Source organism: Pyxicephalus adspersus, chromosome 4 (assembly GCF_032062135.1).
Source record: "Pyxicephalus adspersus chromosome 4, UCB_Pads_2.0, whole genome shotgun sequence".
NCBI lineage: Eukaryota > Metazoa > Chordata > Amphibia > Anura > Pyxicephalidae > Pyxicephalus > Pyxicephalus adspersus.
The window spans coordinates 9,350,715-9,366,486 of NC_092861.1; the positions used below are offsets into that span (position 1 = coordinate 9,350,715).

The 15,772-nt window shown below is 39.5% G+C and overlaps 1 protein-coding gene and 1 non-coding gene across 5 annotated transcripts in view; both read left to right on the forward strand.

The window, feature by feature from the left end:
• Positions 1–11,446, forward strand: part of GATA4 (GATA binding protein 4) — a 65,120-nt gene extending 53,674 nt beyond the window's left edge. For 3 of the 4 annotated variants that reach the window (XM_072407354.1, XM_072407352.1, XM_072407353.1), the window contains exons 3-6: positions 6,903–7,069; positions 8,404–8,617; positions 8,981–9,108; positions 10,387–11,446. In XM_072407354.1, the coding sequence (XP_072263455.1) occupies positions 6,903–7,069; positions 8,404–8,617; positions 8,981–9,108; positions 10,387–10,536 (659 nt within the window). In that variant the 3' untranslated portion in view covers positions 10,537–11,446. The remainder of the gene's footprint in view (positions 1–6,902; positions 7,070–8,403; positions 8,618–8,980; positions 9,109–10,386) is intronic. The other variant, XM_072407355.1, reaches the window with a different exon arrangement.
• Positions 11,447–14,135: 2,689 nt separating this feature from the next.
• TRNAA-UGC (transfer RNA alanine (anticodon UGC)) lies at positions 14,136–14,207 on the forward strand. The gene has a single exon. It is a non-coding gene; the product is annotated as a tRNA-Ala (tRNA).
• The last annotated feature ends 1,565 nt before the right edge of the window (positions 14,208–15,772 follow it).

Consider the following 15,772-nt stretch of genomic DNA (forward strand, 5'->3'; position numbering starts at 1 on the left):
CTTAACAACAGCCATACTAGACCTCATTTATAAAGTGTCAGCTTTTGGAACTTAACAATGGTCATAGTAGACCTCATGTGTGAAGTGTTAGCCTTTGGAACATAACAATGATCATACAAGACCTCATATAAAGTTTCAACCTTAAGAGTTCAACAAGAGTCATACTAGACCTCATTTATGATTAGCTTTTGGAACTCAACAACGGTCATACTAAACTTTATGTATAAAGTGCAGGGTTCTCCCCAGGCCCTTTTAGCTTAGCGCACCACCTGGCACTTTTTAGCACCCACCCGGCTGTTTTTGGGTGGTTACTGAAGCGTTTGGTCACAATACAGGGGCTGCCACCCGCCTACAATTTCTTCCCACCCGGCTTAAAAAAATTTCTGGGTTGAGCACTGAAGTGCCAGCCTTACAAGCTCAACAAGAGCCATACTAGTTCTCATGTATGATATGTAAGCCTTAGGAGCTCAACAATGATCATTCTAGACCTCAGATATGAAGGTCCAGCATTAGGAGCTCAGGAACAGTCATATTGGACCTCATGTATGAAGTTTCAGCTTCAGAGCAAGCTAAGGAACCCATGAGCATCCAAGTGATGCCACTGTTGTTGTAACTGCTGCCAATGTGTTTCTGCAGCCTTAAAGACCACAGCCACATGGCATCACATGTGTGTCATAGTAATGCACCGTTATCATAATAAATCCTAATAGGAGGTCAGGAGTGGGGAAGGATTAGCATATGTTAATTTTTTTTATATAATTTTTTGTTCAGCGTTCCAGTTAAATGGCAACACATAGAAAGGAAATATCCTTAAATAGAAACAAAATCCAAAAACATTTCTTTTTATTAGAGTAGGGAAAAGTTTATAACCTGCTATAGTGTCTTTATTGTTTTCTGAGACTTTTTGTCCTTGTAACCCGCATATTTCATAAAACTTCTCAATAGTGGCCACACACAGCAATAAAATAAAAGCTTCTAACCATTTCCATTCTGTCTAAAACAAAAGGCAAATATTTTGGCTAGAGCTGAGCTGAAAAAAGTTCTAGATAACTACCCTGAACCTCTAACCCAAAGCCATTGTAAACCTCAGTTGGCCAAGGCCAATGGTGGTGCCATCAGAAACCAAATACCAGATAACGCCAATTGTCTACAGTGTATTCTTTTTTGAGGACATGACAGCCATTGACCTTCAAGCTAACAAAAAAGTTATCATTCTTGTGTACCTAAATCCAAAAGCAGAAAGACAATATGTTGTAGCTTACCTGTCTTTAGATGTGGTGGTTGCATGTGGTGGTTCCAGGTTTTCCCCCTTATTTATTGCAACATTTGTATATATATATCTCCTGAAAATAATAAAATTAATGCAGCCCCCATCTAAGGACTGGTAAACTGCAATGTCAGATTTTTGTTCTTGGGTTTACACACACTGTAACAAAGAGAACCTGTCTGTCCTTGAAGCTCTAGCTACGTCTTGACGAATAAGTAGCTTGATGTATACAATATGGAGTGCCGGCCCTTCTGCAACTCTTTTTGTTTGGCGGCTGTACTCAGCTCAAGCACTCACACACTATAAACAAAATATTTTCTCCTTCAGATAAAAGTAAAATAGATCTTACAGATCGATGAGGCTGACATGGTTGTATTTCAAACATTTTACAAATGGCTTTCGGAAACGATGTGGAATTTCAGAATGGGCCGAATATAAGCGATTGTAGAGGCCCTCGCTGTGTCGGCGAGCCCCCCGTCAGTGTAATCACTTAGTTGTGCTGATGTGTTGATAAAACTTTTCTTGGTTAGAATAAACAAACCACTCGTCAGAGCCTTAATGGAATACACTTTCACTGGGGGCATAAAGGGGCAGAGTCGAGGAGGGAGGGGTATTTAAGAATGCAGAAGCTCTCATTGTACTTCTGTTTACCTTTACAGTATGAATGTGAAAAGCCAACTTAGCTTTATATTTGATTTTACAATAAACTGGTTACTATTGCTGCTGAAATGCAGAAAACCCAGACAAGAAATAAATAGAATCATTGTCTGTTGTTAAGACAAGTTCCACTGAATGTGGGTTTTATATCATTTTCCCATCATCCCTTGCTGTATATTGACTGCAGTGGGAGGGGAGCAGGGATTATTTTTTGACGCTGATCCCACCATCAATTCGACTCAAGTTTTGCCTGTTCACTATTTGCATAAATTTGAGCAGATGAATATTGTCCGATGTGTACCTTAACAATGAACATGTGGTATACAACAAATCAGCCTTTCCATTCAGGGGCAGTTCCATTTTGATGCACATTCAGTGAATCCCCTTTTCTCCAAAAAATGGGGAATTGTCTGGCTTAGGAATGTCAGGAGGAAGAGGAGTGTCAGGTTAATGGGTCATCGTATCCCTCCGGAGCTTGGGCCTGATTAGAGATATTGAAATGAATGTTATCGTATTAGCAATCAGGATTACAGGAAATATTTTTTGTATTATTTATATTGATGGTTTTACTCTTTAGCAAGCTGGATACCAGGGGGAGGCAGCTTACCCCGACAGGATGAGAATACAAGTGAATACAAGCGCACACGTGTTCCTAAAAGGAAAGTTTGTGCTTAAGATCTATCTATCTATCTATCTATCTATCTATCTATCTATCTATCTATCTATCTATCAATTATTAGATTTATTCAATCTATCCAAGCAGAGATTTTACCAGGGATTAGGTAGATTTGTGCAAATTGGCAATTCCCTATGTACATGGATCTGTTTAAACACTTTCATGTCTGTTCTATTACAATCCTCACAGGATTTCCTACTATTCTTGCTGAAGTTCTCAGGTGGGCACCTCTTCCGCCAACCCCTTGGCTCAGCCTTGCTCCTCATATTTACCAGGTGCTCCAATTGCTTTGTAATTGGCCCCATGGTTTATGTAAATATGAAAGCTCCTCTAGGGCCTAATCAAGTAATATCCTATTTCATAAAAAGCCTCAAATCTACAGTTTGCTGCAGCCCACCTACACGTACAGATGCCGATGCTCTCAATTTAAAAAATTAGGCAGGATCTACTTTCCTATGTATAGAGAGTCCATCGACTAAGGTTGCGTACACACGTGCAATAATTAGCATTGGAAACAAAAAAAACGATAATCGTTATCAAAAAAAGTGCACAACAACGCCGATGAACGAGGATTGTCGCTGTAAACGAACGACCATCCCGGTGGATCTGATTTGGCAACGATTGTTCGTTATCTATCGTGTGTACGATCGTTCAGTGATTGTGGATTGTTCTGCGGTACACTGTCTCCTATACACATCATCTCCTGCATCGTTCAAACGATCGTATCTAGCGTGTGTACATTATTGGTGGATTATATTTGAACCATCGTATCATTACAGATGTACAGAATTGTGCACAATACGATCGTTCAAAATAGTCATGCATATTCGTTGATCTGTCGTTAGTCGTTTCGTTTTCTAACGACAATTATTACACGTGTGTACCTAGCGTAAGATTGCGTTGCCTAATGCAACGTACAAAAACATAACCATTGGGTCCTTGGGATACAGATCGATACAAAATCTTGGGAAATATACTTCACTCGTGGATATTCATTTGCTTGGTTTCTCCTGCTCCAGTTCACCTTTCTTTCCTCTCGGTGACCCTGGAAGAACCATGTTGTGTTTCGGATGGTAATATCATTTTCCCAGGGTTATAAGAGCGGTGATGAATTAAGTTTCTCCCTTTCCTCTAATACGGCAGACCTGTCTGTCAAAGGGCTGTGATCCTTTGAAATGGGAAATTGAAATTCCCTTCGGTGTGGTGCAGCTGTGGGGTGACCCGCTCAGTCCCTATTGTTCTAAAGCCCATGGGACAATAATAATTCTACAAACCAATTTGTAGTTTATTGAAGTGTTTCCTGTCTGTCTGCTAGAAGAAATGGAAGGAGGGGGCGAAGGACGGGAGGGGGGAGGAACGTGTCAAAAGAATCCCATAATGACAGGATTTAAATCCAAGTTAAGTAACTCAAAGCCATAAAGATATTCAGCTGTAAACTCCGGCGGCGGCTTATTACCTAAGAAAATATTAGTACAGAGAAAATGCTACCAGTCCGTGCCTGGCCCGGGTACACCATACAGGGACTGTTTACCTTCATGATGTATGAGTGCTATATTGATTGACCTGTAATTGGAAAATTCTAAATGTAATTCAAGTTATCTTGGCTGTAAATACATAGACATATTAATATAATGTTTAAAGTGGACCTGTCAGTAACAGTCAAATTCCATGTCAGATACATTGCAGCAGGATCATTTTTTTAAATATGCTGCACCTTTGCCTAGGCTCATCAATATACTGCAGGTAGGAGGGAGCAATTCCTCCGTCTCCTCTGTGATCAAGCTGCAACATTGTAAGCTTGTAGGTATTGGTGAGAAAATGCTCTGAAACGTCAGTGGTTCAGTAAACTTGCATAAAAGTTTCTTTAACATTTTTATATTACTATATTGAACACAAATAATACATTTACCTGTACCTCTGACTAGTAGTATAATAATAAAAAAGTTGTATAGAATATGAAAAAGCTATATTGATTTTTTGAAGAGCCCATTCACACTCTGTTTGTTTAGTCATGTAGTCATGTTTAGTTATGGCAGCTTTGGCAAATTGGCAATGCCAGGACCGTCATCAGGTCTGATCAGGTAAACTTCCAGAATTGCAAAAGTCAAGCTCTCTTGATGGGGCCCGGAACAGAAGTACCCCTTGTCTCTCCCAATGTTGGCCCTGGGTAATGCATAAGAATGGGCCACAAAAACTGAAATTTTTCCAATCACACTTGGTAGTGGATTACTGTCTTCATTGGAGTGACCTTCAGAATGAATTGCACCGCAATGCACTACTGCATATAATGTGCAATAACTTTGCACCAAATGTGTTTTGTCCAATTTAACTTTTTTTTCGAAGTTAAAAGTTATTTACAAATCATCACCTCCAGCAAATAAAAATGAAGGGGCTAATTCCTTGGTTATGGGGTTATATAACCACTTGGCAAAAGATTAAGTATTGCTGTATGACCATTGAATATCTATAATTTGGGAGTGTAAATTTACTGACACTATTTATAAATCAGGGGTTCAGGACTTTGCCCATATATATTCCCTTTCCTATCACTAATACTACTTTATTTTCTTTGTATATTTTTTATCTAATTGTTTTTTGCTTTAGTATGAACTCAAAGAATAAAAAAAAACAGTAGTTCTAATTCACTTACCAAATTCCAAATTATTTAGTTAAATTCCAATTTTAATCATAAAAAGTCTCACTACTCCACAAAACATTTCCATTGCGATGATGAATGACGAGGCTCCACGCCGTATATGGTTTTGTTATTACAGATATTCACTGAGTAGGTTGCGGCTTTCTTTTTGCTACGCGGTTTAAGAGAGAAGTGTTCTAAATATTTACACATGGTAAAGGCTGAAGGGCCAATAAATGCACATTATACTGTGATTTACAATGTTTCATTCTATGTGTCAAAATACAGAAGGGGGTGAATCATTTAAACCCTTTTTATGTACCAGTTGTTAATCATTTGTGGTGAAGGAGGAATGTATGAGGACCTATGCTGGGCGATACAGCTGCAGTGTAGTTATTACATATGGTAGATGCAGCTTTTATATATTGTATTTCTCTATTTTAGGTTTTACAAGTGGGAAGTTTTGAGATGAGGTATATATAAATGTCACATGGTGTCTTAAACAGTACCAGTGTTCAAGCCAAAAAATTTTTCAAGCTGGTTGGTAATAAATTGTAGGTGGGTGGCAGCCCCTGTATTGTAACCCAACTTTTCAGTAACCACCCAAAAACAGCCGGGTGGTCACCGAAAAGTGCCAGGTGGTGCGCCCAGCTAAAAGGGGCTGGGGAGAAAACTGAGTACTGTTGTCATACACCAGGGAGAAGGTATGATCCACGGTGGTTGGACATCCATGGGTCCCAAATGGCAACTACTTTACGCATTTCACTCTATAAGAGTGAATAGACCGAAATGTGTAAGCAATTTTTTTTAGTGACCTATGGATATTAAAGCGATTACAGTGAATTATACATGCTAGAACTTTTCCGTGGATATATTGGTAACATGTGAAGTGGAATCAGGGAAGAGAAAAAGTGAAGAGTGAGGGATTGTCCTCTACAACAGGGTAGTGTGCTTAACACTTCTCGACTATATCTACATTATTTTTAATTACAATAATTTTAATTTAACATTTATTACTGCAAGCATGATTCAGTATGCAAGTACACATAGACTTGAAAGGTTCCTGGGCCAATATATTTATTATAATTGCATTGGGTAAAGTTTGTATATCTGTAGACACACTGCGGCTGATTTATTGAAGCACTCCAAGACTGGAGAGCATACACTTTTATCAGTGAACCTGGGTGACCTGGTCCAGGATTGAAAACATTTGCTAACAAATAGCATATAACTTTAATAAATCCATTCCAGGTTTTCTGGATCAACCAGCTTCACTGATGAAAATGTATCCGCTCCAGTCTTGGAGAGCTTTAATAAATCAGCCCATTATGACCTCCGTCTTAGACATAAAGGATGCAGATTTCATGGTCCCCGGCTGTGCACTGTGTGTCCAACGTGTGAGATAACCTGGGTGTACTTTGTTGTTTTGTTGGGTCCATTGGAATTGTTATATTTTTCAGCTGATGGTTCCTCAATAACTCATACATTCAATACAACCATTCATAGACTGGTGTTGAGGATATGTCTTATTTTCAGGGAGTAAGTTTAGTTTTATTTTAGCATCAGATCTGCAATAAGTCTCTTGTTGGTCGTATACTTCAACCAATAATTTAATTCTATTTATATGAATCTACATAACTTAATTTTTCTCTCTCCTTTTCTTGCAGAATTTTTTGATGATTTTGCCGAGGGTAGAGAATGCGTCAATTGTGGAGCGATGTCCACTCCTTTGTGGAGAAGGGATGGTACAGGGCACTATCTGTGCAATGCCTGCGGGCTTTACCACAAGATGAATGGAATTAATCGCCCATTGATCAAGCCTCAGCGAAGGCTGGTAAGATTTTTTAGGGATCAATAATTTAAATGTGTTTCTAAAACTCATGAATGCCATCATTCCAGCTGCAGCATATGTTACAGAATGTAGTCGTGCCAAAAGCACGTATGAACAAATTTCTGTAGAAGAAGATCGATATTTATCAGTGACTCAAAGTCATCTCTCTTATGGAATCACTCTAGTAGCAATCTATTGTAAAGGGGTAAAAGGGAACTGAAGATACCATATCTTCCTATGTATGAACCCTATGGTCATGACAAGTCTGTTCACTATGATAAACACATATCGCTCTCCATACATAGCACCAAATTAGATAAGAGATTAAAAAAAACATTGATGGATACAATAAAATAGTTTTTTCTTCTTCCTTCCCTGGTATTTCTTGCTAATATCATGTTCAGCCTCAATTAATGGAAACGCAGCAGATTCCTTGGACACAAGGAGACAACTCCAGAAGGAAGTTAGCATAAGGACTATAGAGTCATCCTGAGATTCATTTAGTTATGTCAGCAGATCCAGGGGGTAAAGTGTATGTAAGATCAGTGATAGGGGTTATACGGGAGCAGGAACACTGACCTAGGTGACACCTTTCACATTGCTTTTATTGTAATGGCATTAGTGACAACTATTTCATATATAATGCAGTTTGGTTTATGAATGGCACTGGGAAATCTTTTATTTTGGGGATATATAGCAAGGTGCTGGTATAAATTAATGCATGTAGCAAGGTGAATCAGTTCAGTTCACGTCATTGGGTGCACATTAACTTGAATATCATTATTTTATTTTTTGTGCACTGATTTGCATTATGAAAACTATTCAATTAAATTAATTCCTCAAACTTTTCTATCTACCCAACATGCCACATGGTGTGACTCCACATTCCAAAGACTGGAATATATGTAATACTATTCTTGATTAAGTATTATTACACAGTATTTATATAGAAGCGGCATGTTACGTAGCACTGCACAAAGTCCATAGTCATGTCACTAGCTGTCCCTCAAAGGTGCTCACAATCTAATGTCCCTACCATACTCATATGTCATTAACTCAGTCTAAGGTCATTTTTGGGGGGAAGCCAATTAACCTAACTGGATGTTTTTAGTATGTGGGAGGAAACCTATGCAACCACAGGGAGAACCTACAAACTCTATGCAGATGGTGGCCTGGCCAAGATTCAAACCTGGGAAACTAGTGCTGCAAAAGCCAGAGTGCTAACCACTGAGCCACTATGCAGCCTGGTGTTCCAAAAGTTCCAATTTATTTCTTCAAATTTTTTGACCTTAAAATATTTTTTTCAAATCTGCTTATGTAACATCTTTATTTTTCAGTCTGCCTCCCGCCGCGTTGGTCTGTCCTGCGCCAACTGCCATACCACCACTACAACCTTGTGGCGCCGCAATGCAGAGGGAGAACCCGTATGCAATGCTTGTGGACTCTATATGAAACTTCACGGAGTACCCAGGCCGCTGGCAATGAAAAAGGAAGGCATACAGACCAGGAAACGTAAACCAAAGAACCTCAGTAAGGGCAAAACTCCCTCAGGTAGATATAATGTAAAAAAACGTAATTGTACATCAATCTATAAATATTTTATTGTAGCTACCACTGTAGTGGGGCGTTCATTCCACTGGCCACCAATTTCAGAGGCTTTTTTTCTCCACTCACCTAAATAAATTAGTAAAGAAAATTTAAGGGTTCCTCATGAGTAATATGTTTGAAAAAAGCTGCTATAGTCATTATCATTGACATCCCTTAGTTTGGGGGCTGGAGATAATACATCCAGCTGCTGGCGGCACCCAGCAGCAGTCTCAGGTCATGTTGTGGCAGATGTCATCTTGCAATAAAAAATACCTTGTTTTCAGAGGTCTGTGGATCACTTGCTAAATTTTCTTTGCTTTATCCTAGGACCAAATGGCAGCGATAACCTCACTCCTTCCACCAGTTCCAACTCCACGACAGCAGAGGACCTGCGCCCCATCAAGATTGAACCTGGACTGTCTCCTCCATATGGACACTCTACTTCTATTTCTCAGGTGCATTACCACTTTATATTAAACAAATACCATGCAGCCTCTTATATGGGGACGCCTTTGTGAAGTCACTAGAGTCTAATAGTTAGATAAAGCACATCATGTACATTACAGCTGAACACCAGAAAGCTTTAAAAATGAAACCTTTAATCCAGTTTTAGATTTATAAAATACCATCTATTGGGCTTTGTTGCTGTCTGATCCGTTATTAAAGTGGAACTAAAGTCCCACTTTGACCCATTGACGATTAGGCAGGTTTTTATTTTACGTGTCCCTTGCACGTGCCGGGGAATTATGAGATCCTCAGAAGTTACGTCATCCCAGCCTGACCAATCAATGGCTGAAGATGATTTTCAGGATGAGAAAAAGTCCAAAGATGGAAGAGATCTGTGATAGAATGGGGACAGGTCAGTATCGCTTTAAGTTGGATATTTGTCCTGTATATGTATATATAAATGAGTTCAGCTTTACATAATTCTTATCAAGCACTGGGGAGTCTTTTATAAATTCTTCACCAATCATTTTGGCCAAGATTCATCTGTTTTTTTTCATTCGGATGCATACAGAAGATGCCGTATTTAGTTTCATGGTTGCTGTTCTATTTTGATAATTGGCCACTAGGTGATAGAATGAACTTTTAATATGAGAACTGTATGGGGATTTCACCTGAACCTGAATGAAAAAAAAGGACAAATTGACTGGTAAAAGATTCATTATTAGACCCCTGGGAAATACCTAATTTACATTTCTGGGGCCCCTAGTTGAGCGATTTAGCAATGCACATTGTAAGGGGCAAAGGTGCTGCAACATGATTTCGGAGCTTCCCTTAGTTTTAGAGGCATTTAGCATGGAGGTACTCAATATCCAGATCTTTCTTATTGCCAGCTTCTAGCTCTTTAGTCCAGCTTTCATGTATAATACACACGACAGGTTTACTTTAAGAGGTAAATTTACCCAGGAGTCCAACTACTGGTAGACGCTGGTGGGCTCCCTCCATGAAGTTAGTAAGAATCCAGAACAGGCCCACTTACCTCTGCCTTCTGTACATTGCCATCATGTCTGAATACGAACAATAGGACCAAGAAGGGCATCAGTGATCCCTATATAGGTGTACTTTCCGTTTCATTGGTTATCTGTTATCACATGTCTTGTGGATGGGCAGGACTACGTTGTGCTGGGGCTGTCTTCTTCTAGAAGTTTGTGGTCTTTTTCTCCAGTGCTCTCTTTATTTTTCTCTGCTTCTTAATGTTAATTGATCTCTATTATATTCTTGCATTCCAGGCATCTCCATTGTCTACTATTACAAGTCACGGATCATCCATTCATTCCATGGCAGGCCTCAAACTCTCTCCACAGACCCACCACTCAATCAACACATCTCCGCAAGTCAGCTCCAAACACGACTCCTGGAATAACCTGGTGTTAGCATGAGGCTGCCCAGGCACCTCTGACACTTCCTAACATCACTTGAACAATGGGCTTGGCAAACGGTGAACATGCAAGAACATCCAACAATTGCCACCATGAATTTAAAAACATTGCAAGCTCTCAAGAGACTTCTGATGCCATAGAATTGGAACTTTTTTAAATCAATGTAATGTGTTTTCTCCTAGCAAAGAACCAAATTGGACAGTATTTGTAGATGGTTGAGAAAGTTTCTCAGCTGGAGATTTTGGCATCGACGTCATTAAAGCCACGCGTGGCTCCAAAGAGGAACGCCACCTTCAATCCAAAACACTGGAAGTGTCTGAAAGACTTTATTTAGAACCTTTGCTAGTGAAAATTAACAAAAAATAAGACTTTTTTATGTTCCCATGAAAAGTAATATTTAATCAAGAGGGGGCGCTGATCTTTGTTTGGCTGCTGAGTGCTTTTCTAGAATCATCACTTGTGGACTTTCTCTCCGACCGTCGTATTTTGTCTTCTTTTTCCGAAAACAAAAAAACAACAAAAAAAAGAAACATTGTAAATCTGGTTTGTATTTGCGTCCTACACTTCCAAGATAATTGTAGATTTTTTGTATTGGCTTAAAAAAAAAGTTTGTCTTACAGCAAATTATATTTAGGAAACTTTGGAGCAGCCAAAAAAAAAATTGTATTTTGGTAACTAGAATTGGCTGCTGTACTGTTATCATTTTAAGTTAATTTGTTGATCGTCAATTTGATATTTTTAACTGCTGAATAAAGGCGGGGGAAAAAATGTAAATCCCAGAAAAATCTGAAAATCGTTGGAATATATTGCAAGGTGTTATTTAAGTATGATCGACATTGTAAACTGTTGTATAAAATTAAGAGTTGAACTTTTCAATGTATTTAAATATAAAAAAAAATCATAGACTTGATTCCATTTATGTTATGATTTTATGGTATTCTGGTCCGACAAGTCAGCTGCTGTTTTGAAAGGGTTTTGTTGGCAAACCAAGACTGCCACCTACAGTGTAAACCCAGTACTACACTCCATTTTGTTAAGATTTCTTTTTGACTCCTCTGAGACAAATAAATATTATTTGGTGAAAAAGGGAACATTATGTAAGCTTGTCCCAGTTTAAAAATTAGAATTGAGGGAGGGCATTTAATCTTTAGGCTTTTTAATTTATTTAACAATTAAGGAACTGAAGATGTTGTCATAAAAGAAAGGAAGAAGGCAAAAGACTAGTCAAGGAATGGTCATCAATTTTTTTTTTTTACCATAGAGATCTTTTTCTATAATTACTTTATCATACCTTGTTCTTCACCTTGTACCCATCCTGGTATAGAAAAGGGTGAGAGCATTAATTTAAAGTTCTCTTGTATGCAGACAGCTAGACAATTTGTCATTGTTTTAGCTTTTATATCATGGAAAGCTGGACACACTGCTTCCACACTGCTTGGACACACTGGCATCTGCATGCACTTAGGGCAGTTCCCTATGAAAACCCCTTTCCCCCTGGTACATTGGTTGCATTATTGGAAAGATCATTTTCCTGATTGAGAAAAGATCAGGTATGCATACCTCCCAAGAGTCACATATTCTATGGGACTGTTCGGGACTTTAAACACAAACCTGGGCTGTGTCCCACTGCTGGCAAACTTCATTTCACCTGGCTTTGGACCCTTTTCTTATTGTGAGATCTTTTTTTCTTAAAGAAGCAGTAATGTTCCAGAAGGGAGGAGGGAGCAGTGTTTGTTGCAGAGTATGGGAAGGTAACTAGTCCATTGAGCTGAAATGTCTCCCCATTGTTGCTAGTTACACATTGACACCAAAGTCCTCCACCAACACCAATGTTCCCTACTGGCACCAATGTCTTTCACCAACACCAATGTTCTCTACTTGCACCAGTGTCTTCTACCAGCATTAATGTACCCTACTGGCACCAATGTCTTCTACCAGCATCAAAGTTCCTTACTGGCAGCAATGTCCTCCGCCAACACCAATGTTCCCTACTTTCACCAATGTGTTCCACCAACACCAGTGTTCCCTGCTCCCAGTAATGTCTTCCACCAACACCAATGTTCCCTTCAGGCACCAATGTCCTCCACCAACACCAATGTTCCCTACTTTCACCAATGTCTTCCACCAACACCAATGTTCCCTACTTTCAACAATGTGTTCCACCAACACCAGTGTTCCCTACTGGCACTAATGTCTTCCACCAACACCAATGTTCCCTACTGACACCAGTGTCTTCGACCAGCATTAATGTTTCCTACTGGCACCAATGTCTTCTACCAGCATCAAAGTTCCTTATTGGCACCAATGTCCTCCGCCAACACCAATGTTCCCCACTTTCACCAATGTGTTCCACCAACACCAGTGTTCCCTGCTTCCAGTAATGTCTTCCACCAACACCAATGTTCCCTACTGGTACCAATGTCCTCCACCAACACCAATGTTCCCTACTGGCACTAATGTCTTCTACCAGCAACAATGTTCCATACTGGCACCAATGTTTTCCACCAACACAAATGCTCTATGTTCCCAGCAATGTCCACTAGCAACATTAATGTTGCTCACTGACTCCAATGTCCCTCATTGACAACATGTCTCCATTGATGACAATGTTCCCCTTGACACCAATGCCCTACTGTCACCGGAATTCCCATCTGTAAGCTCATTACTCACCACTGTGCTGGACTCTCCCCCTCCACAGATTTCCATTGCCCTCTATCTCTTCAATAGGAACCAATGACCCCCTTTTCCCTTCATACAGCACCCCCACCCCCTAACTGAACACCATTGCCCCCTTTTCTCTAGTAGGGCATTTTCTTCCCACTGATGCCAAGCATTGTATTTCTCTCCCTGGCCATCAACACCAGGCCTTATTTACTCCCACTGATCACCAAATGTATTATTTTTGCTCTTGCTGATGATCAACAGCACCAGGCATCTGTCCTTTATCTTGCTGTTCCAGGTTGTCCCTCTTTCCCAATTTCTGATGGCTTTAAGGATCCTCAGTTCTCTGCAAAAGCTTGAAGGGACTAACTGGTGAGTAATTGAACACATACTGTATGTTTCAAACAGGAAAAAAAATCATTAGAACATAAAACAAAAATATTTTTTGCTTTTGACTTTGATAAAACTTTAGGACAAGACTTGCACTTTCCGTTTTTAAGGTGTCTAAGAGAATCTCTGGAAAGAAAATGCAGAACTGTGTACAGATGGCGTGCATTTCTCTATCAATACCTGTTATAATACTGGTGACACAAAACTTTCCCTCCACCAGGGGTCACTGGTGTTTCTTGGACAGGTGAATGCTGCATGTAAGCTGCGCTCCATTATAAAAGTTGAAATTGTTTAATGCATAAAACTGTTTACAGTAGTTTTACTGAGCATAATAAGTTAAATTTAATTTTGTTCATTATTACAACAATTTCTCTGTTTATTTGAAAAGCCAAACGTTTATAATAGGGAAAATTGTTTGAACTATTCACAATCAAAAAACAAAATAATTACAACATATAATATGTAGTAGTATGGAGTCTTCAAATTCATCTCATTGATAGCAGCTGCTTAGTGCGGAAAAAATGCATGTTTTCTACATGTTACCAGTCGGGGATGTAGCTCAGTGGTAGAGCGCATGCTTTGCATGTATGAGGCCCCGGGTTCAATCCCCGGCATCTCCACATTTTAGTAATTAGTAAATTTAGTAAAAAAAACTGTAAATAGTTTCAGCACAGAGGGCTGGCTAACAGTAATATTTATTTTCCAAACAAATATTGATTACAATGTAATCTCTGCAGACAAATGAATTCATGGTATTTAGGACTAGAGTGAAGGAGCTGAATTCTTCTATGGGTTACTAAATAAAGTTGTTGCTGTGAAATAAGCATAATTTATGAATCAATCCAATTTGGAAACTGATATTTGAGAAATAATCAGACTAAGACACTGAGGTGGGCTATTTGTGACCCAGGTTCGATCCCTGGCTTCTCCACTTTTTTTGGAAACCATTACAATATTGATTGTTTCACAGTTCATTTCTCAAGATGAAACATCATAAACTCCACATTGACTAAAAGAGAACGTTCCCTTTAGGTATTACCAAATTCACAAATCTTACAAAATAGGCATATTCTCTACTTTTCTATGGGGATTTCATATTTAATGCAGAGCGTATAGTAGCAAACCACTGGTTTCTTAGGACACACAGTTGTAAATACTCCTTAAATTTTATTTATCCCTATTAGCATTTTAAGAAATTCACTCTCACTTTCCACCATGCTCCCAGGACAGGAAGGGTAAAAGTCTCCCAAACAAGGCACACACAGTACATATAAAAAAAATATGGCTGGAGTTTGAGTTAAAGGTTATGAGGTAATAGTAGACCTCCAGCCAAGTTTTTGCTAATTTTGGGGTCCATTGGATGTCGGTGTCTGTGTCCCAATACAATATTTGAGCAAATAACTATTTATGGTAGTGAGAGGATTTGGCTGATAGCCGGAGATCTCTGTATGTAAAATATTACGCAATGGGGGTTCCTTGGCATTGAGGATATACATTGTTGTAGAATATGCACAGAAGTTCATCAAAAGCCTTGTAATAAATTTGAGGTGATTGGAGTATAACTGGAGACGACACCTTCTTCAATATAAAAACTGGAAGGCAGACGCGGTGGTGTAGGACATAATTTGGGCCCCTTGACTCTAAGGGTCCATATTTGCCCTCCTGGTCTCTGATAGAAATAGAAAGGAGTCTCTATGATAATAAACCAGTAGGCAGACAATTTCAGTGAGAGAAATAAAATGCTTGGTGTCAGTGGGAAAAAAAATGCCCGCTGGAGAAAAAAGGGGCAATGGTGATCAGTGGGGGGCGGGGGCACTCAAAAGAGGGAGAGCAGGGGGCTTTGTAACTTAGTGGAGGGAGATGGGGCAATGGTATTTTGTGGAGGGGGAGAGTCAGGGCACTTGTTCCTAATGAGTTTACAGAGGGAACTTTGGTGTCAGTAGAAGACATTGGTGGCAGTTGGGGCACTGGTGTCAGGGGGAACATCAGTGTTCATGGGGAACATGTTGTCGGGGGGGGACATTGGAGCCAATGAGTAACATTCATGTTGGTGGGGACATTGGAGCCAATGAGGAACATTCATGTTGGTGGAGAAACATTGTTGGGAGCAGGGAACAATGGTGTTGGTGGAGGACATTCGTGCCAGTGGGGAACATTCATGTTGGTGGAGGATATTGGTGCCAGT